Source organism: Pholcus phalangioides, unplaced genomic scaffold, assembly GCF_987345545.1.
Source record: "Pholcus phalangioides strain wild (caught in Gottingen) unplaced genomic scaffold, Ppha-v1.0 ptg000022l_1, whole genome shotgun sequence".
Taxonomy (NCBI): Eukaryota; Metazoa; Arthropoda; class Arachnida; order Araneae; family Pholcidae; genus Pholcus; species Pholcus phalangioides.
In genome coordinates, this window is record NW_028301615.1 from 22966260 (window position 1) to 22989647 (window position 23388).

At 35.1% G+C, this 23388-nt stretch overlaps 1 protein-coding gene across 2 annotated transcripts; it reads right to left on the reverse strand.

Moving 5' to 3' along the window:
- Positions 1 to 2409: 2409 nt before the first annotated feature.
- pix (ATP-binding cassette sub-family E member 1 pix) lies at positions 2410 to 23136 on the reverse strand. Of its 2 annotated transcripts, XM_089249205.1 has the most exons (17): positions 23062 to 23111; positions 21059 to 21118; positions 19406 to 19537; positions 19203 to 19288; positions 16858 to 16955; positions 16610 to 16727; positions 14514 to 14651; positions 14295 to 14364; positions 14023 to 14119; positions 12686 to 12775; positions 11715 to 11836; positions 11089 to 11238; positions 10703 to 10834; positions 10435 to 10604; positions 8463 to 8728; positions 5853 to 5964; positions 2410 to 2644 (listed from the first exon to the last, which is right to left on the reverse strand). In XM_089249205.1, exons 3-17 carry the CDS (start codon positions 19512 to 19514, stop codon positions 2597 to 2599), a joined length of 1806 nt encoding a protein of 601 aa, XP_089105331.1. In that variant the 5' UTR covers positions 19515 to 19537; positions 21059 to 21118; positions 23062 to 23111; the 3' UTR covers positions 2410 to 2596. The 2 variants fall into 2 exon arrangements, with proteins under 2 accessions (XP_089105331.1, XP_089105330.1); XM_089249204.1 differs by lacking the exon at positions 21059 to 21118 and having other exon boundaries at positions 23062 to 23136.
- Between the last annotated feature and the right edge of the window lie 252 nt (positions 23137 to 23388).

Below are 23388 nucleotides of genomic sequence, written 5' to 3' on the forward strand. Positions count from 1 at the left end.
CAAAAAGTTATCAAAAGCAAGTAGTAAAGTTTTGAATTATATGTAAAAAAATTGCCAGAAACAAGTAAAGTTTGTCTTCCAATAACAGAACCAAATTACTGCGAATAATTTCCTGATGAAATATATATATTTATTTCTTCACAGTACAAGAAGCGTGTTGTAAAAAATTTTTTGTTTTTTCTCGATTTTTCACTCTCAAATCAGAGTTTTTAAATGCATTCATTCCAGTGGAATAACAAAATATAATACAAGTACACAAGCCATTAAAAATATGACCATTAACATGATTTACATGCATATGTACTGTCCAGTAAGGAGTCATAATTTTTTGAGAATCATCATGCAATAAATACAAATTAAGCGAAAACATCAGCACATACTTGAAACATGGTCTTATTAATAATAAGTGACATCACAGTTCATCAATTGATATCATGCTTCCTTAATGTGATAACTGAGGAAAGGAACTTCTCCCATCTGTCTGATACTCCCAGAAGAAAACACCTTACTCCAATGGAGACCTCCTTATAGGGAGAATAAAGGTTTCTACCTCTCAGTGTCATAGACCAGGAGTTCTTAAACTGTGCGCCACCAACCTTTGTAAGTCGTATCGCGGAATGATGGTGCTACAAAGGTTTTTCAAAGAGATTCTTTGTTAAACTGATATGGGGAGCTGCGGACAGCGTTGATTTGGATTGAGGGAGGCGCCGCAGGTGGAAAAAGATTAAGAACCCCCTGTCATAGACTATCCATTGAACTCAGATATCACTCATCCAATTGGCCTCAACTGAGGTACAAAAATCCCCAACAAATCCATTTTCTTCAACAGCCACCCTTAGAACTAACAATGTAAAAAAAAAAACCTTGATAATCAACAAAAATGTGAGCCATATCATCATTAAACTTATTATATAGATAGCTTTACACATTTTTTGGAAAATCGTCAGAAATAAAAAGTCCTATTCAAACATTTTCCCCTCTGAGTATTTTTTAGAGCAGCCTGCATTGCTGATGTGCTTAATAATTACATGTAGTCAATATACCATAATTATGAATCAAATGATATTTCAATGAAAGGTGGTTTTCACTTAAAATATCAATTCCAGAATCCAAGGAATAATTAGCAAACTTAACAGCATTTCTGACTTGTGATTTGGAAAACAATATCTATACTTAAAACGAAAGCTCCATGGCAATAATATCGTGTGGCAGTGGTTTAACCCCAAAAACAAGTCTAAAAGAGATAGATTTGTTTTATTAACCTCATTTCAAATACAGTCGGCTCTCAGTATTCACGGACTTCATATTCACGGTCTCTTTCTCAGTTTTTTTTAGGAAACACTGTTGTAATAACTCTGTAATAACTATGTAATAACTCTCATATCGGAACAAATTATAAGTTGTACGTATTAAATAAACGTTTAAAAAATCCCTCTTAAATTTTTCTGGTGCTTCCGAGAACATTTCTACAAGACTGTTGTTTAAATGTTCCTAAAAGTGAAAACCTTGCAAGGAAAATTCAAAATATTGGTGCTGCACAGTTCCTGTTATTATGGTTTCAAAACATGTCTACAGTCAAATATCTCAAGAAATAAAAATGTAAAATTTGATCAGCCATTGCTATAGCTACACCTGCTACTATATAGCTCTGGATCCACATGTTTATCATGTAGAAAGTGCTCTTTTTCTGCGGGTACGATAAAAAAAGTTACGTACTGCATAGGCTATTGCACACTATAGCCATCATTATTTAATCTACAAATCCTGAGAATTAGAAGACAAGTTCTCATAATGAGCAACATAGCAAACGCTTCATAGGTTAAAATTAGCAATGAATTGTTTCCATGAAATACACCCATATATGGTATGTTTTTCACATGTAGAAAAATTGGTGAAGGAAGCTTTGTTACTATACTCTAACAAATTGACTGGATTTTAGAAAAAATGAGTAACAGACCTTATGTTTTTTCCAGAAAGCACCAAAGCGTCACCCTGAATCACTGGACTCCCCCCCCCCCCCCCGCCCACTTCTTCCACATAAGCAGATACGATAAAAATGAAATGTCTAACTAAGAATAAAATTTTAGGGTTTGAGTTATCTGCAGATTTTCCTTATTTGCGGTCACCCCTGGAATGTAACTCCAGTGAATACCGAGGGCTGACTGTACATTGAACGAGTTGTTTCATGGATACACATACCTTTCAGCATCATGTTCTCAATTTTGTAATTTCTCAAAGCAAATCATCTCTTATTTGATCTTTAAGTTTGTATAACAAAAACTTCATTTTTTTCCATGAATGAAACTCCCCCCCCCCCCACCCTCCTAATCATATTTATAATATAATAATAGATAACATATACAGATATATTATTTTAAAAATATGTATGTGATCCATTTATTGAAGAGATTGTTCATAGCAAAAGAAATTTAATGTTTTCTCTCGCAAAAAAAAGAGGATACAAATAAATATCAAAAGCAGTAACAAAAAGCTGGTTTGATTTACAGAAAAACCACCAGTTTTGCATCACCTGCCCTCCTCTTCAACTCCAGATGGAGAATTTCATTTGCATACCTATTATGACACAGCACGTTCATTAATCTTCTAAGAAAAAGAAGTTACCACCTCTCTTTTGCTCGGTATCCTAAAGTTGAAACAAATAGTTATTAATATAGGGGAAAAAAATAAAATAAGAACTGCTTCTGAAATACAAGGGCAGTTAAGAAAGCAATCTTTCATTGTGAAGTTGTCCCAATTATCCAACCCATTGCCAAACACATTGGATATTGAAAGACTGGAAAACTCACACCTCAGAGAGATATCAAAGTGTTCCCAAAGCATGGGTGTGTCTGGAAATTTTGTTAAATAACAAATATAGCCACCTCTGATGAAGGCAACAGAAGTAAATTGATAAGTCATTTCAACAATCGTAAACTTCAAAAAATGTAAATATAGATTTAAGGCATTCAGGCCAAATATAACAATGAAATCTTGCATATATACTTGCAGCTCCTTTCTTGGAGCTAGGAGCATTCTATGTTGAACCGTAACCTAGAATGATGACATTCCATTCATCATTCCATAATCAGTCCAGGTTATTGCACAGAAATTTATATTGTTAGAGAGGTTGGACGTCCAGCCGCAATGGCGTTCATCCTAGTTTAGATCAAATGTTTTCATTCCTCTTTTAATATCACAAAAAGACGCATCTATAATGAGTTGATCTGCTACTTTAGCACCGCAAAATCTGGAATTGCAGTGGCATAATCGGGTATCACACTGGCCATTGTAAATAAAAATGAAAATCTTACGCAATTGAGTTCCTGCAGAAATAGAAGTAATTACTAGATAATCTTGCTGCAATTAAATTGTCTCAAATTTGAGGACAGTCAAACCCAATATATGTTATGCATACAATAATTAATTGATATATTACATTTTTGTGTGGCTACAGCTGTGAACATACAATCTATTCCAGTCACGAAATTGTTGCTAATTATGCCTGTGTGTGACCTCAAGTTATAAGTATGTGCAATAGTGGATCTGTGCATGGACATTGTGTAGTCAGCATCAGTAAGTTTAATTCATTGGTAGCCACCTTTTTTATCATGCAGCATATGTTAGTTGCTCTCCAGGTAATGGGAGCAGTAGCGGTTTTATCACACGCTGATAATTAGCAGACTTTGGAGAAACCTTATTGCCAAACACAGTAATACTGTAAAGCACATTGAAAGCAAATGTGTTGATGAATCCCCATGACAAAATTTAGTTACCTGCAAAGAACTGTGAAAGCAGTAAGGATGCATGATTATTACAAGTAGCTATTATGCTGCATACACACCAAATGATACAACCTGTAACTCTACACGAATTGGTTAAGAATTGGTATTGCCTAATCCAATGTGAACCATGGGCGGAGATACGGGGGGGGGGGGGGGGGGAACCACACACATTGCCCCCCCCCCAGCGTCAAAGGTTGAGTCGACTGATCGAATGTATATATGTATATATGAAATGACATCATCATCGTGCCCCCCCCCCCCAGACTTCCAAATCAATCTCCGACTATGATGTGAATTTCGCCTCACAGAGACTTTTTGCAAGTTGAATTATGTCTTTCTGTAAGAGTGCTCGAGTCAAGTATGATATGATATTAAGCATCAGAAAAGGGCTTTCAGATCTAACAAGGAAAGAATCAGAAGGTGTCATCTTCAAAAAATTATTAAAAATTTAAGTACATTCATCTCACTCAAACACATAAAAACCAAAAAATTAGTGGCGGAGTGTAATTAATAAAGCCGCAAAAAATGAATAAAAATGACAGCCGTTGGCTGCTCATTGCCTCTCATGCTTTTTGGGGAGATCTATAAAAAAATTAATTTTAAACTTTTAATTCTAGCTCTTTTTTCCTCCTCCAGCTTTTTTCTTCTATAAACTAGTTTTTTTTTTCTCTTTTTTTGTGCGGTGTGCGATCATATGTTTTTAGAAAGGCATCACTCCAAGACAGCATGGTTGCTGGAATTTTTAAATTCATTCTTGGCCTCTATTAGCGTCAGGGTTGGTAAAAAAACTGGTTAAAAAAAAATGGGTTTTTTGGTTTAAACCGGTTTTTTTTTGTTTTAAATAGTATTAACATTAAAAACATTCAAAAATCATTCAAACTTATAATAATTAAAATAAAATGTTTATTAATGTAATTAACACTATTCCCATATTGATTAATCAATAAATATTTCTTACATTTTAACAAAAACCAACTTTTGCAATTTAACTCAATGGATTACTGTGTGTTTGAAAATTCTTTTCATGTTATTATTAATCATATAATATATAAAGGTTTTTTCTCCAGTTATTTTCAGTATACTTAATTAGGAAACTATTTTGCCAAAACTAATAAAAATTAGGTGAATATAATGTATTTAATAGACTGGGAGATATACAGTAGGAGATGTGATACTTCTTATGGGAAAGAAAATGAAAATGTATATGAGGTAATGTAACTACTATAGTACACTAGCCTTTGTTTTTTAGGGACAGCTGGTGTCTTTATTACATTATAGGACCACCTGCCCCTAGCATGATGGTGTCACTACTGTTGCTGCTTCTTTGTGAAGGAAAAAAGAAACCTGTGTGATAATGCACCACTACATTTAGATGTGTGATGCAATCTTTATTCATGAATTTGTAACTTCATATGAAGAAATATATATATTCTGGCCATTTTTATGAGATTTTTTGAAAAAAAAAAAAACCACTTATAAAATTTTGTCATTTAAAAATATACCATCAGAATGTACCCCAAGTATATAAAATGTAATAAAAATAACATTTTGGCTAATAATGAACCAATGTGATATTTTTCAGGGAAAAAAAATTATATTTAGGCCACTTTTATTTGATTTTTTGAAAAAAAACCAAACTGGTTTAAACCAAACGACCCCGATTAACGATCAAAATAATTTTTTTTTACTTTTTTGAGTGACCCATAATAATTCTCTGCCAGATTTTTATTTTTACTCTGTGCATATCTTGATGAGTAGAATCAGAGGCTATTTTTTTCAAAACTTTTTGAAGAGGCCACCTTTGGACCCTTTCCTTGTAAGTAAAAACAGCTCGACTAAATCCCCCTTTCCTTGTAAGTAAAAACAGCTTGACTAAATCCCCCTTTCCCCATAGTATTTGCTATCATCTTATTATTACTCATTAAGATATCTGGTTCAAGTTTTCCCCCTGTAGCAAAATAATTTCAATAACTTGATGACCATGTTTATCAGCCTGTGAGTTTTGTACAGAAAATTATGGTATGATGCAAAAACGTTAACCGAAAAAATAACCTAGTAAATAACACTTACTTTGACAGAGTTCAATTTATTGATCCTAGGTCTGAAGTTATTCGGATCTCTACGGAAGGTGATATTTAAGAGTTCTAAGAATTTATTCATGCCTGCTAATAGAGTCTGTGGACTGGAAAACAGAAAATAAAAAAATCATCATATGAATTGAAATTGAACATAAAAATTACATGCAATTCAAAATCATTATCAAGATTACACTTTCGCCCTCTGCTACAACCTTTATACAAACTTTCAAATAAAAACCAAAAAAAAAAAAGCGAAACCTATGATGAAATAAATCAATTATCAATTACATAGCTACCGGGCTGGACAAATCTATTGCCCGAAATGCTCAGAACATGTAAAACTTTTGGGCCAGGAACATTTTTCCTTATAACATGCAGACACGGGAATATAAAAAGACAAAGTTGCTTTAATTCTTGAGATTACTCTTGAACATTTGTATGTGTAGAAAGCCCTTAGAAAATTAAGAACATAAAGCTTCTCGAAAAGCCATAGAGGTCCTTTACCAAACAAATAGCTGGCATGAGCGGCTGGTTTTATTGCAAGCGGTTTCAATATCTGGGTTTGCACTCACCGGAATGGTGTGGAATTGCTGCAGATCTGAAGATGTGCTACAAGCTACATAGTCCACCAAATGGTTTATCTATCATCAGCAGAACTTTTCTTCGAGATCATGGACAGGCGAGTTAACCGACGGAGGCATCCCTTCCAAAGAATACTAACGGCCAGAAGAGATTGCTTTTTCCCCGGATACAAATGCTGCGTGGAGAGAATATGGAAAAGTCTGCCATCTGCCATCAGAACTTTTATGCACTTCCTCCACAAGATTTCTTTCTGCTATTGAAGATTTCGATCTGGCTCCATTTGCCAAGTGTTTTCCCTTCTGACGATTATTTCTGATTACTTTTATTTTTTATTCATTATTATTTTATTATTACTTTTCCCAGTGTTAGTGTATTTCATGCCTTCCAGGTTATCATAAACAAATAAAATAAGAAAAAATTAGGTTGCGTTGAACATTGATGAATGAGTTGGAATTCTATTCACTTTCCAGTGCAGATAAAAGTTTTGTATAGAAGATAATATATTGCAGCACTGCTGCTACCTATTGAATGAAAATAAAACCCCATCTGATATAATTCCCAAAATAAATTGGTTGTTTATTTTGAATTAACACACAGCATAAAAATAAACATGATGAAAGAAACTGCATTTTTTTTAATTTTTATGCAGCATATTTGTGTAAATATCATGCACCAAAATACAGATTACTATATTTTAAAGTTTTCTGTAAAATCACTTTGTAAACACACATGCACAAAAAAAAATCCACATTGTAACCATTATTTTGGCACATTTTTTTTGTAAGTTTGCACATGATTTCTCCCATTCATGATGGTTTGCAAAAATATTCACTTTTCCAACACCAACAGCACAAAATAGCAGTTTGGCTAATTTTGGAGTTTTAACTGGTGACAGTGTTTCCTTGTCATTTTTGTACATCTTCAAGAATTTGAAGTTATTTTTAGTATATTCAATGGTATTTTTCTGGCATGTAAAATTATGATTCTGGCATCTTTATTTTAAGTTAGAAATTTGTCAAGCCCTGATAGCTACAACTTCATTGCACCTTCTCACATTCGTCTATGGAATTTCTAATGAATCAGTACATGCCGGATAATGCATGTTTTGAGTGTATGTTTAGCCCTAAAGTATTTATTTATGTTGTTGAAATTGTGCTTGTGATCTAGCTGGTGCCGCAATATCTTTCCCATATTCTGAAACAAAGATGGTAAATGCTTGAATTTTCATGTTATGTAAGTATTGTTTTGCACGTTTGCCTGCTCTCTGAGGTAGGCACTTTTTTCAAATAGGAAACTGGCTCCCATTCACACCTCAAAGTTTGAAACCACAGAAACCTAACTTTAGCAATTAAATGGCTGGTAACTTTGGAGAATGAAAATTGGGAAAGTTTTCATGCAGATCTTAATTCAATACAAAAGTTAATGCAAAAAAGATTTATGGAAAACAATGTCGAGATTTTCATAAATAACAGTAAAATTGTAGGATTTTTTCATTCCATTACAAAAACGCAACATCGTGCAAGCAACCTTTCATTACCCCTAAAAACAGAATATGCTAAAATCTGTGATGTGCATCGCTGGACAATCAGTATTACTGCAGAACAATCTAGAAGAATTTTACGAAAAATGTAGAAAGCACTATCATGGGAATTTTTCATGTAGAAAATTTCCGGTCAGCCGAGGGCTCGTTGCAGAACAATGCACAACATTCTGAAAATTTCAACTCCCCCCCCCCCGCCAAAATAAAATATTTATTTAACACAATGGCAACAATGCACAACATTACATTACGTGTGTGATGTAATTTCAGGGATGAAAATGAAATCAAGGGTTTTGTTTTTTTTGGAAGCAAATTGTTTGGGAATCATTTTTCCCTGCAAAAGTACAGATCTTTTACAACCACTGTCAAAATTCGGGAGATGAAAGAATTTTTCATTAATGAAAAAGTCATCAAATTGACATTAATGTATTTTTTCCCCAGAATTTTCAGAAAAATGATAATGCCATCAGAAATACTTACGTGTTGGCTTTTGTTTTCCTAGATGGTTCACCTTCAAATACGATGACTCTGTCCGCTAAGTACGTAGCCATGATGAAATCGTGTTCAACCACAAAGCCAGTCTTCTTTGCATGCAAAATGAACCTCTTGATGACTTTAGCTGCCACGAGACGCTGCTCAGAGTCCAGATATGCAGAAGGTTCGTCAATCAGGTAAACATCAGCTGGCTTTCCGAGACACAAAACAAGGGCTACTCGTTGCAATTCACCTCCAGACAAGTTCTGAACCTATATAAACCATAAATAAATATGACATAACTTCGATTATTCGAACACATCAGGACAGAAGGGAGTTCGGAAAAGGAAAAAGGTCCAAAATAATGCTTCTTTTGACTTTTTCATGGCACAGTGACCCTCTTTCATAAGTTGGCAGATATGCAGCTATAAATTCCAAACATTTTGTGCTGCTCTCAACCTGCAAATTTAGCAACCACACAAACATTTTAGGAGCCACTGCCAATTTTTTAGACAACTTGGGATTTGTCTAGTCCTGGATTAAAACTGATTGCCCTGGCATTTTTTTTTCTTAACTGTCTTTGGGACATCCTCACTCTTTTGTTGACAGCCAGTTTATATCATCTGAACATCACTGGCACCATGAGAAGTTTGGCAGCACAGCCAAAAAGTGTATTTCACCATGCCCATTTGAAAAAAAAGAGACAGACAGACATTGGCAAACTTCAAAAGGTAAAAATCCCGAAATTTTCTCACAAAAATCCGGCAAACATACTTTTACACGTCATACATTTGTCCTTTTATTTGCCATGATAAGAACCTATACTACAGACGTTCTCCCAAGACTTTCTCCCGCCCCTCAAACCAGATCAAAAAAATTTCTGTTTAATCAGTTGAGATTGAGAAAAAGTTCCCCTCTCACAGGCAGGTCATGGGTAGTATAATCATCGTGGATGTGTAACATTACCCATAGATCCCTGGTGGTAAGAGTCCTAATATAGTCATTTTATGTACAAATTGTTGCATAGTTCTACCTTTTTTATGCACGGTTAGATAAAAATCTGTGATATTTTCATTGTTCACAGACTTGAAAATGTGCAATCTTGATCACGTCGTCATTTTGATTGTTGTTGTCACACTGATACTACAAAGTTTCCGCCCGACAGTATGTCATCGTGATAATCACTAGTACAGGGTGCGTTGCTGGCTGGTTCCGGACCACCTGAATCTTTCATGATCATCGCAATATAATTCTAGTCATCCTCCATCTTCCAAATGTTGATTGCTATCCGCTATCTAGTCCGGTCGGCATCTTAATTCCTGGTCGTCCGCTGCATCATAGTTCATCGATTGTCAACTTGATTCTTGCCTGCAGATTTCGGGGTGCTTTCCTGCAACATGCTGGGCCATGACCTTACCAGCTCCTTCCAAGGTTAGGTCGTTATCATCCGCGGTGCACGTTTACCGAGGATCGTCGCTCTTCAACTTGTTATGTTAGAGTAAATGGACTGTCGTTGCCAGTTGGCTTAAATGTGGTCACCAAGACTTTTTGATGGCTACTTGACAAAAGTGACGTCTTCAAACAAGTAGGTAGGTTCTGCGAACTATGGCTGCCCTCTATAGGTGTTTTCCCAAACAGCAACCATAGTCATTGATGCCAGGACATCGGGAAAGCTCAGGAAATAACTAAAAAAATTTGATCTAAAAGAAGTGGAGAAAAATTTCCTTCCAAATATAATTTTCTGCTAAAATCCAAAGAAATTTTTAACAAATTCGGAAGCTGAAAGGGCAAAAAATCCAGAAAGTTGAAAGATCTGAAAGATGCATGCAGGAATTAGCAACAAAATGTTAAGCTTAACCATCTTCATCTCATCGCCTATTTGTAATCTAAGCTTCAATCCTAGCAAATATAAAATACACAAATACATAAAATAATGTGAATGCCTTAATTCATAATACTGGATTACATTCATACAAACCTCTTGATCAATGATGTTGTCAATCTGGAGAGGTTTCATTGCATCTGCTATGAACTGTGGATGTATATAAGCATCCCTGATCTTCTCGTGCAACAACTGTCTAACAGTGCCTTGCGATTTGGGAGATATTTTCTGAGGTTTGTAACTCACATTTAGGGAGGGCACAGTTCCTGGTAAAAATGAAAGCAAGGACCATTTAGATGTCTGCCCCAACACGGCAATAATTGCTTAGAGTATTAAAAAAAGAAGTCATGAAAATTTTCCTCACCTCCGTCATCAGGCTTTAACCTGCCAGCCATCATTTTGATGAACGTTGTTTTGCCAGTACCATTTTCACCAAGCATAACTATAATTTCAGAATCTGTGAATGTTCCCGGATCAACAGACATTTCAAATTCCCCTAGAAACAGAAGAAACATAAAAATTCCATTGTGAAAATAAATCAGTCAAAGGATCTATGGATGATGGTGAGTGACTGCAATTGTTTATAATGTTGCAAATATTTGAGAAAAAAATCTTCCAATGTAAATGACTGATTAACCAAAGACAGCAAACATCATTTTTCTTAAATTCAAATTAACTAGACTTTTCTCAGCCTCAATTTAAAATATGTTGCGAATCCATATAAACTTTTTTAGATTCGCAGAATCTCACCTAAAAACTTGTGCATTCTAGGATACTCATATCGGCACATCCTCTTTATTTCCTCTTCCGCAGCTGTTTCCGCTACTTTAAACACTAAAGATGTGTCCCTAAACCTCAGGTTCTCAGTTGGAACAAACCCATCAAGGAATATATTAATACCTGAAAACAGAAACACACATATACATCATTTCTAATATTTTAAAAAATGCACGATTGTAGTATAATACGAACATTCAATAAAAAAGAAATATCGCAAACTTTTAAACTGTTTTAGTAATAAAATACTTTGTTTGACCATCTTAGAAGGGGAAGAAAATTTTGTCCAGCTGCGGCCACATTAGTCTACCATACCAATGAAAATTAAGTGAAAGAGTTCATCATAAGAAACAAAATAAAAATGTTCAATAATGGCAATTTGGTTTGACTTCTGAGGGAGGGCACCGTAAACCTATTTGATTGGCTCAGTGGTGGAAGTACTATGATAAGCTCATTTATGAGGTGAGCAAAATGTACTTTTGCTAACAGTATGCATATAGGCAACAAATAGAGGCAATAAGAACTCAGCAATGCAAGTAAAAAAAAAATAGAACAACATTGACTTATCACGATAATATTATTGAAAAACCAAAACCAACCTTCTCGAACAGAGAAAGGCATAGTAACCACACCATAGGCACCAGGCACACCATATAGGCAGCAAATGAAGTCTGACAGATAATCTAGTACTGATAAATCGTGCTCTACAACTATGATGTACCTGAAATAGGAAAAATATTTAGGTAATGGTATTGATGGTAGTTGACGAATCGTGGTGGTACAAGTAAAAAATTCATTTTTGCCAACATGTAAAACTATAATTTTCTAGTACGAAATACTGTATATTGATTATAAATTAAAATATTCAATGAAACCTGTCTAAGACGAACACTGCTTGAGAAGGAAACTTGTCTTGAACAGAATCAAAAGAACAGTCTGTTCAATGATTAGTGCTTTGATGTGCACCTTTATAAAACAGAAATCTGTCTAAAAAGGATTACCATATTTACCTGTATATTGGGCAATCTCACCGAAATTTAGGACAAGGTATATAGTTTTGGAGACCAAAAGAAGAAGAAAAAAAATAAAATGCACGCATTAAGGCAAACAACCAAGTTTTCTAAACACTATCATCTTTGTCTACTCTGACTCTCCCTAAGAAGTTTCGAAACGACTTTCCTCTTTTCACTCCACAAAACATCAATCCGTTGAGTGCATTAATACATTTCCTGAATGAATTTGACATCAGTTCTTGAGGTAAAAGCTACTCTTCCATCCAATGGCAATAAATTGGTTATTCTTATCAGAAATCTGAGTCTAGATATGATCTAGACAGGGCATGCCCTGTACTAAAAAAACGCAATGAATCCTCTACTCATGCATATAGGATGACCTAGGTTTTTCAAGCAGTGAAAACTGAATAAAAAACCTTGTCGTATACGCGAGTAAATGAAGCATTTCAGTCTCTTCACATTGTTTCATACAGATTTCACTGTATTATAAATTATCGCTAGCAAAAAGATCTGATAGAAGATTAGATAGATACAGAAAACAAAAAAAATGACCATACTTGTCCGGATGTATAAGATATCGAATCGCCTCGGCAGCTTTTAATCTCTGCTTCACATCTAAATAACTGGAGGGCTCATCAAACATGAATCTTAAGAAAGAAAAGAAAATGTAAATCTTTGAACCGAGAATAAAAATGACATCCATGTTATTATCATTATTAATGGAAAATAGATATTATAATAAACACTTTTTAGATACCTCACCATTTCTACACAAACAATTTCACTCATATAATGAAAAGCAATCCATTCTGAAATGATGTGATAAAATCATACTAAAATGTTACACTCCATTGAATAAAAAAGATTCATATCACGTATTTGTTACTGCCAATGCCAGAAGTTGGAAACTTCACGAACTGGCCAGTTCAGTTTATCTGACCAATGTCCGAATTTGGGCTTTCGTTTGGCTTTTTGACTTCGATCCCTATATATATCCCTATGTATAGATCACTAGAATATAAATCCTATGATTTCTTTGATCGTTGGGGTTTTCCATAGATAACCATAATAATTATTGTTAACTATGGCTAATTATTGTTAACTATGGCTAATTATTAATGGCCATAATTATCACAAAAAATATGGCTCTACAACGATGACTCTGAATCATAGGGATCGATATATATGGACCAGACAAAGAATGGTGAAAGCCTGAATTTCAGACATTGGCCAGGTCAACTGGGCTGCCCAGTTCAGGAAGTGGCCAACTTCTGGCTTTGGCAGTAACATATCCATTTCTTGTTTATTCAAATTCAGCATCTTGGCCACAATGATTCCTTGCTTGCACTCAATGTTCTTCTCAATGTTGGATTTCTATACAACAGAGATTTTTCTCTTTAGTAAGGGATCGAAACGTAAAACACCAATTTTACAAAAAATATGGCAACTATTTGGCATTCTCAACTTGTAATTACATGTTGGCATTAATGACCTCTCAATAGTGTAGTAGACTGGTGAGGTACTTGTTTATTTATTACATTAATGAAATCTGCTTTGCATAAAGTTCTTGCACATCAATTTTAATACGAGTCAATTATTTGCATCATTATTAATCAAATGTTTTGAATCGAATCCAAGCAAATGTTTTGAATCCCATCTCATTGAACATTAATAAGACATGAAACTTTGCTCTTCTGATTCATACAACGATTAATTTGCAATAAATTGCAAGTACACAAGATACAATCATAAGCATGGGGGTGATGCAAAGAAAAGTGGCTCATTTTTTTACATCGAATTCTGTGTAACGAGGATTTTTTACAAATTTCTGAGAACCTACTCTGACGAAAAAAAAACCCATAAAATTAAACTTTTCATTCAAAACAAAACATACATATCTGCTTTCTGTATGCAGACCATGGCACAGGCAAAACGCTGCAGTTCTCCACCAGACAAATCTTCTACTTGCCTTCCTCTAACATTTGTCAAATCTAAAAAAAAAACTGGGTTAAATGCTTTTACTATCCTACAGCGCAAACCATAAATCGGCTGACCCCATCAATCACAGAATTATAGAATTGAAGATCTTCTAAAATGCTAATGTATTTCATGCTTTATACAATAGGCAAGTAAAATAACAGGAAAAAATAATGTGAAGTAATATACCTAGCATTTCACAAACCAGGTCTTGGTTTTTCATCTCGTCCTTTTTGTCTAGGAGTTGCTGAACAGAACCCTGAATAAATAAACAAAACTTTTACAATCAAATATCTACAATAACATTCAAATACACTAAAAAAAAACAAAAAAAACAAGCAAATAAAGTACCATTTGTAATCACACATCTGAGAAATTTTATATAAAAAGGCTTGATCTATTTCATACCTTGACAGCTTTAGGTATCTGGTCAACATACTGAGGTTTGATTATAGCCTTCAAGTCATCTTCTAAGATTTTTGTGAAATAGTTCTGAAGTTCAGAGCCACGGAAATGTGTTAATATTTCAGTCCAGTCAGGGGGATCCTGGGGGAAAAATCACAAAACGATTGCAACATATTCTACAGATTAACAGCAAATTATTAAATTACAGTGAAGCCTCATTACAATAATATACCCATACTACTATACAAATAAATCCCTATACCATATTTTTTCACCTCTTGTTTGGAGATGCTTATAGTCTAATGTTAAACTGCTGCCTCTCAATATAATAATCCCCCTACAACAATATTTTTTCTTGGTCTGCAGTGTATTGTTATATAGATTTCACTGTACCATAATTTCTTATGCATAAGCTATGCAAGAAAATGAGTTGCTTTTCTGTATGTTCTGTGGGCAATATAAGGGCCATTAAAAAATTCAAATGATGATTTTCTAATAGTATTTTTGTTCTTTCCTAGACTTTGCTGTAGGGAAAAAACTTGCGCACGCACATACACACACATGCCCCTTCCCCTCCAATTCTGGCTCTGGCAATATAATGATGCGGATGATATTTTCCATTCAAAAACAGACAAGAAATTTTAATTTCAAAAATTTATTTTAATTTTTGCTCATCCTTCTTAAACTTACACATTTGGGAGAAATGATACACAGCCCTACCCCAATACAATGATATCCAGCTAACAAACGCCTTGGGTTACACATTTTTTGGTTAACGAAAATATTTTGATGATTTTTCTGCCTCCGGATAATGAAAAAAGATTCAACTGGTGAAGATTTTTGTTGATATGGATACACATGCTAACATAAAAAAGCCATGCCATGAGCTGAATTTTCAAATCGATCATAATAAGGACTACTGGCAGTTGAGCCCGATTCACTCACCCCCTCTGAATTTTTTCCAGCTGTACTTCCCCTTTTCTTTCAAGTTTTGAACCATTTCACATAAAATGAAGGATTCAGCTGATAGAAAATGCATTGAAAAAAGGAGGAGGCTATGTTTTTAGAACAAATATTCTTTCAGTGCAAGGCCATTAGCATCAAACTGAACAGTGCATTGTAGGAGCTTATCTTTTCCATCTGTCTGCACACATCAGACACAAAAGTGTGTTTGACCAATGGATACCTACAAATTTGACTTTGTGTTAACACCAGCTTTAGTAGACTAATAAATTCCATTTTTTGCTATTTTGAAGCTGTTCATTTTAGCCTTCAGTCAGTCAGTTTTTTAATAGCGCTTCTTGGTGTTTTAAAAAACTTATCTTTAAATTTTGGGCAGTTTCTGGAACTAAATTATTTTACATAGAAATCTATCAGAATTATGGGAAAAAATGGTATAAACGCTGCAAGTGCGGGATACATAACAGATTTTCTAATTTTAGTGAGCATTAATTTTTTTTTTCTTCTGTGAACTTTGTATTCCTGTGCATGAAATTAATATTCCTGTACATAATTTTTTTCCCTGTGTATTTTTTTAGCGAAGGCATTTGAAAAAAAAAAATTTACTGTATTTACTCGTGTACAGGACAAGGTTTTTATTCAATTTTTACTGCTTCAAAACCCTAGGCCATCCTATATGCACTAATGAAGAATTTGTTGAATTTTTTTTAATTGTATGAGGAAACTGCATTTCAAATGCATTAGACAGATTAGAGGATGATGCTTTGTGTCGTGAGAGTAAAAAAAGAGGAGAATCATAGCAAAGCTTTGGAGGGAGAGTGAGTAGACAAGAGATGGCAGCATTAAGAAAATGTGGTTGTTCGCCTTAGTACGTGCATTTTATGTTATTATCCGTGATATCATTAATAAATCTAGTATTTCTTATTATATTCCTCAGTTTTATCTCTGCAATCTCAACTCATCCTATACGCCACATCATCCTAAATACAAGCAAGTAAATACAGATATTTCTTTTGATTCAAAACATAGTAACAAACAAGAAAATTACAAACACAAACAAAACAAATCATTACCATTATGTTTTCATGATGAAAGAATCAACTTCAATTTTTCAATCAGAGGAATAAAACAAATCTTACCGAATAACGTCCAAGATTGGGTTTCAATTTTCCAGCGAGTATCTTCAACGCAGTAGATTTTCCTATACCATTGGTTCCTACGAGTCCAAGAACCTCTCCAGGTCTGGGGATCGGTAATCTAATATTGACAATGATATATTAAAACAAATTAATAAATTTGATTTAATCAAATACAAACTTTTCTCAGCTAAAATGAGATCAAAATAATGGAAGTTAAGGATTTTAAACTGTTTTTATTTTTTACAAACCTGTGCAATTTGAAGGAATTCTGACTGTATCTGTGAGTAGTATCTCTCTCCAAATTACTGGGAAGATTGATTATAGAAATGGCTTCAAAAGGACATTTCTGAAACAAAAGTCAGATTTGTTTTAGATACCTGGTCATAAAACAGTATAGAAAATAAGTGAATAGCAACATGTCTTTTAAATGAAGTTTTTTGCAATGCATAGCTGCCAACTATGGAGAGTGAGAATTTGGGAGATTTTCGTGCGGATCCAAATTCCATACAAAAATAAATGTAAAAGAAACTTGAAAAAGAGATTTGAAAATACATTGCAGGAATTTCTCATTAGAAGTGAAATTTTAGGAATTTTTTTCCCATTGCAAAAATGTGAAATCCTGCAAGCCATCGCTAATCATAGCCAACTAGTCAGTAAAATTTGAAAGTACTAATACTTTCAAATCAAATCTCACCAACCAAAAAATCGCCATCGGGCATGAAACAGGATATACAGACCAGGGTTTAAGCTGGATAAAAAACTCCTTCCGCAAAAAAATCGAAAAGGGGGGGGGGAAGCTTTAGCAAATTGTTACAATGCTAATGTAATGATTGATGGTTGGATTTCTACTCGTTTCATACCTCCTGTATCATTTTTATGAAAGTGGCTACTACTTCTTTCGCATTCTACGATTTTCTTTTGCATTTTGCGAAAAATTTGACCGTACTGTAAACCCTGATACAGACTCAACTTCAACAAAACACGTGGTCAAAGCAGATACATGTGATCATGATAATTTTGGGTGTTGAAAGGCCAGATTGATGCTGGCTTATTGCCAAATTTTGTCTTCCCCCGCCAAAAAAATAAAAGATAAATATTTTTTTGTGATTTGACGCAATAATGGCAATTTACACAATGCTTATGACGTAATTTCACGAATTAAAAACAAAAACAGCAGTCTTTCTTTTTTTTTTTTCTTTTTTTTTTGTCTAAATTCTTTTGGAATAATTTTTTCCCCTAAATGTGTTTTTTACAATCACGGGCAAAATTCTGGTCACAAGAATTTTTCAGAAATCTGGGAAATGTATCTGGAAGACTTCACAGATATGGCAATACTTGATTACAACTCTAATAAGAAAAGAGGTCAGGTATCTAAAGGTGCCCTACATTCTTCTAGTTTTATCATTCGATCATTTTTGTAGCTGTGGTAATTTTTTGCACAGGAGAGCTAGTTAGATCAGGACCAACAGTTTATTGCTGAATCCAAAGAACAGCATCTGACATTTTTTCCCCTATTTACCTTACAGAGGAGGTTTGTGCATAGATCTCTTACTGGCAATATAGATGGCAGCACTAATTCATGCACAACACCATATACATACTCAGACTGTTAGGTATACACTTACACTCCTGATACAACTCACCAGGTAGTAAATTGCCCATGGCTACAGACCCGAGTTGTGATCGGTTTGAAAGGAAGAAAGACCTCTCATTGGTAGAGTTCTCGTGGTAGAAATGCAGTCATTATCACAGAGCTACAGTGTGGGTCATCTTTTCGCCATTGCTGTTGTACCTCAGGGTCATCCTTTGGTACAGTAGGTGAGTATCTTATTAATCTGGTCTGCCTTGCCTTTTAGTTTTGCTGAGCAGTTTACTGTATGTGACGTTATATGTGAACGATAAACTGTGCAGCTTATAAAATTTTCAAAGTTGGTCTGCGAACAGCACAACATTTTTCAAAATTCATGTCAGCACGCATACTAACATTGAAAAAAAAAGTCCCCAAATCTAGGAGAAATAGGTCCTCAGAGAAATTTGAATAAAAATCATTCTACAGCCAATTTTTACCTTTCAAACTAGGCTCTTCCAAGAGATTTGACTTTTTTCTTTCTTTCTATACTAATTTCTATACATACTCCCTATCTGGGTCATCTTAGACTGTGAAGAGTTAAAGAAATTTGGCAAACACATAATTTTTCTCTCCCCATTTCATCTTCCCAGTCCCATTTTACATCAAAATATTAAAGTATTGCTCTCATTTAAGATCTATTGGTGTGAATATCAGATATAGGCTCCTTATACAAAGAAGAGAGAATCATTGAGAGTATGCATAGTGAATTGTGAAGGGGGGGGGGGAGGACAAATGTCAATCTTTCCCCCCCCCCCCCGCCAAAGATATAATTTTTAGGTCATTACCTCTGAAACCTTTTGTGAAAGGTTCTAGAAAATCAAAACCATGCAATTATAAAATGTTAAAAAAATATATTCAGAGTTACACAAATAAATTTATAAATAGATTAAAACTTGATAACAGGGGGGGGGGGAAGGGAGGATATACAACGATCATTAATCACCAATATATCGATGATCTCACCTTTACACATATACCACAACCGATGCAGAGTTCTTCGGAAATAGCTGCAATTTTATCATTCGGTGTAACTTCAATGCACAATTTACCTGCGACAGACAATCAAATACAACATTCAAACTTTCTAGATTTCATATGCATGAGAGTATTATAATTGCACATTGTTTATAAGAAATATTTTGAGGTACATGGATTGTATTACATACCCATTCGTACAACCGGACATGATTTCTTACATTCCTGCTTGCACCGTTTTGGTTTACATTTGTCGCTATTCACGATAGCGATACGTGTTAGTTTGTCTTGAGTGGCCATTATGACTCCCTAGATATCCTCACCTATAAAGGAACCGTTGATTAAATGAAATAAAAATGGGGGGGAAGGGTAAACATTGGCTACAATAGCCCCTCAAGATTAAAAGAAAAGAATTTCAATGAAATTTTTTTATATTGTCACAATATGAAACTGCGGTTGCTTGAGGCTAATATCCATAAAATCTATTGAATTCATACACAAAAGCCCCCTTTAACATGGGAAATGTAAAAAAACTGTTTTTTTTCATTCTGCAACAGGGAAAAAATGCAAAGGATTATAGCAGTGATTCTCAAACTGTTGTCACCTGTAGCTCCCTTATACAATTCATGGTTCTTCTGCAGCTCCCCAAAATACCTTAGTACATACATGCTTAACCCATGGCCTGCAGACGAAATGTGGTTTCATCTGATGTGGCCCTTGACCTCAAACCTAATTTGCGAAAGCGACACTTTACAGATGGCTCAAGTGGCCTGTAGTACAGTTACACATCACTGAAGTAAAGTGGTAATTTCCTGATCAATTAAGGGGCCAGTGGCATATGTATAGGTCTGCTAGCCATGATGCCCCTAACACATTGGCAAAGCCTCTAGGAGCCGCAAACGCACACTTTAAGAAATACTGGATTATGAGAAAAAAGGGGGGGGGTGTAACTGAAAAGTCCCAAAAAGAGGGTATAAATATTCTCTTTCTTTTCCTACTGGGGGGGGGACTTGCTAAGCAAGTTCCTTATTCACCAACCACCCACCCCCCCCCCACCCCACATTAAAACCCCAATCCTGCACATGTAAACAAGGCTAACTTAAATCTTGAAACATTCTTCTCACACACACACTGAAAATTTCAATGAAGTCTGCTGGCCAGCAAGTTTACTGATCAAGTGTTTTCAACGGTATTAATTGGTATTAAGCTATATTCATCAACAAATTCAGAAAATAATTAGCAGGTTAACAAAGACAGCTTAGTAAGTATAGATTGGCAAATCTAGCGGAAAGTAAGCATTGTAACTAGGCGTGGATCCAGTGCGAAGTGACAGGAAGGGCAACTTATTGTGTAGGTCCATGGGATCGTCCTGCAAAATACAAGACACAGACACATTTTTCTGCCAGGTTCTTGGGAAGGGGCTATCCCCGTTTCCCCACAAACCCTGTGTGCACCTCCAACACATTTCTAGAGATAAACATGTTAGCAAGATGCCTCCTACATTATTCGAGCATGATTCCAATGCTCTTCCAGAGATAGGCCTAACATTCAATGGTGCTCTTGTGATATAACCATAGCCCTTCATTCTCAACACCGAATTGGCACATTTAGACTTATTTCTGTTTTTGCAGCCTTTTTTTTTTCTTAAAAGAACAAACTAAAGGGCATTACACTAAAGAAAATATTTAACACTAAACAGGAGGAATAAAAATTACCAAGATGCACCAAGTGATAAGGTTTTCACATAACAGCACCCATTTCAACCTTTAACACCCAAAGACGGCTTAGAAAGAGTGTATGGATATGTTTTTAAAGCAGTGTTAGAATTCAAAAATAAAAGTCACCTGTCCCACAGACCAGTGAATATGAGAACCTACTAGTCCGCAGACATCATGAGTGGTCTGCTAAAAGAAAAAAATATCTTCTAAATAATAATTTTCTAAAATATATTGTCATGTAGAAGAGTGGTATACCACCAAGGAGTGCAAAAAGCAGTTGAAAAACCAATAATAACTGTAGTCAAACCTTATGAAGCACACCACGGTTGATTCTGTGGCTCTATCAATAAACAAGTGTGGAGGTTAAAAATAGAGTCATTTCTTTTTAAATTACATTTTCAGAGAACATATTGCAAAGGATATTTTCTACTAAGAAAGTATAATACAATGAATAGTTTTTTTTTGTTTTTTTTTGCTAAGATTCAACCAGCATTGATTACGAAATAATTAAAACAAAATATCTTCATATCAATGATAATGTTTTTTCAGCATATTCAGCAAAAAATACTATATTTTCAGGTGTCAAAAGGACTGCTGACGTTGTTTGCTATTGGTCCTATGGACCACCACAATTTTTTTTCTCTGCAGTCGGATTGTTTAATCATTGGTCTCAGACTAGCGGACCACCAACGATTTCGACTGCTGTTTTAGGTTTTCGTGTACTGCTAGGGAAATAAACCTGATAAAACCCCAACCCAGTGAGTTGGTTTTTACCCTTCTTGAAAAAAAAAAAACAAGTTTTTGCCAACCCTGTCAGTGAGCAAACAAAAACAAATGAGACCTACAGAGTTTGTGCAAGCATTTGAATGACCAGGACAGCAAGCCAGGATCTTGGAACTAGGATCTTTCGCCAACCCTTCCCCCACCACTTTACACTTTGATAATTTTAAAACAGTATCCTGCGTTCTCATGTAAAATTTGCAGACCCTAAATTTCACCAACCAGGACAGTTGCATGGGCGGTGATACGGGGGGGGGACATTGTCCCCAGCATCAAAAGTGGAGTGGGCAGATCTAATGTATATGTGTGTATATGAATTGACATCGTGCCGCACCCCCCCCCCCAGACTTCAAAGTCCATCTCCGCCTAAGGACAGTTGTCCCTTCTACTGTCTTGCAGCAAGCAATCAAAACAGGGCGTATAAAGTGTGTGAAAGCATAGGGGTTGACCAAAATAGTGATAGTATACCTAGAGATTGAGGGTCCAGGACAGTGAGCCGCAAAGCAGAATGTTTTTCGATGTTCTGCAACGAGCCCTCAGCTGACTGAAAATGTTGGCAAAATCTGCGGCAAAAATTCACTTATACATAATAGCGTTTTTCTACACTTTTCTTAAAATTCTTCCAGATTGTTCTGTAACAGCACTGGTTGTTCTGCGACGTACGTCACACATTTCGGCATATTCTACTTTGGGGACAGTGAGCAATCAAAAGAGTGACCTAGTGTGTAAGCATTTGAATGACCTGAACCAGGGAGACGAGGACAGTCAGCAATCCAACGAATGGCTTACTAAGTGTGAGTACACATGAGAGCGATGGTATTATACTTAGAGATTGAAGGAACAGGGCAGCAAGCAATCAAAAGAGTGGCCTACAAAGAGTGTGTGTAAACATGAGAGCTACCGAAATAGAGCAATAATGTACCTAGAGATTGAGGGACCAGGTCAGTGAGCGACCATAGGTGACTTAGAGACATAGGTATATTTACAGGGTCCGAGGCCAGCGGGTTATAGCCCAAAGCAGCAAGAAATGAGTAGTCAAGAAACAATGGTAAGCCGATTCAATTATGATCATGCTCAAATAAGTTTAAACAAAGACTTCTCATAATCATTTAAGATTATCATAAATGAGATAATTAAGAGATAAAATTTAAATTTCAGGAACGTTCAGATAAACAGGTTAATGATCTTGACCATATGCCTAATTCCCCTTGGACACCAACACAGAATGAACCATATTAGAAAATAGAAACTTATCAGTATTTATTATTATCATGTGTTTGACGACATTTGTCATATAAACACTTATAATATGTAAATTGAATTTATAAAACAAAAACCTGTTTAATTACTTTTATTATTTTTTATTTTCAGGTTACCGGGTGGCACACACGTGAACAATATGGACAACTGCTGCCACTGACGAAAAACTTTTTTGCAATGAAAAAAACTAACAAAATTAAATTTTTCATGATATAGAATTCAAAAGCCGAAATTCAAAATGTAAAATAAATTTTACATCTTTTTAAATGAGAAAATTTGAGAAAAATTAATTTGTCAATACATTTATTCTTCACCCTCCAAAGAACAGCATTTGATTCTCAGAGCATAACCATACTGTAGCGACAGAGCTACGGGACATTATGATTCAAACTTTACTGCCATCTATTGACAGACTG

Excerpts from the sequence above, each read along its gene's own strand:
- pix (XM_089249204.1), bottom strand. The coding sequence starts at position 19,514 with ATGGCCACTCAAGACAAACTAACACGTATCGCTATCGTGAATAGCGAC. Across the intron at positions 16,728-16,857 it reads AATTCCTTCAAATTGCACAG|ATTACCGATCCCCAGACCTG; the intron begins GTTTGTAAAAAA and ends TGTCAATATTAG. Across the intron at positions 14,120-14,294 it reads CCTGGTTTGTGAAATGCTAG|ATTTGACAAATGTTAGAGGA; the intron begins GTATATTACTTC and ends TTTTTTTTTTAG.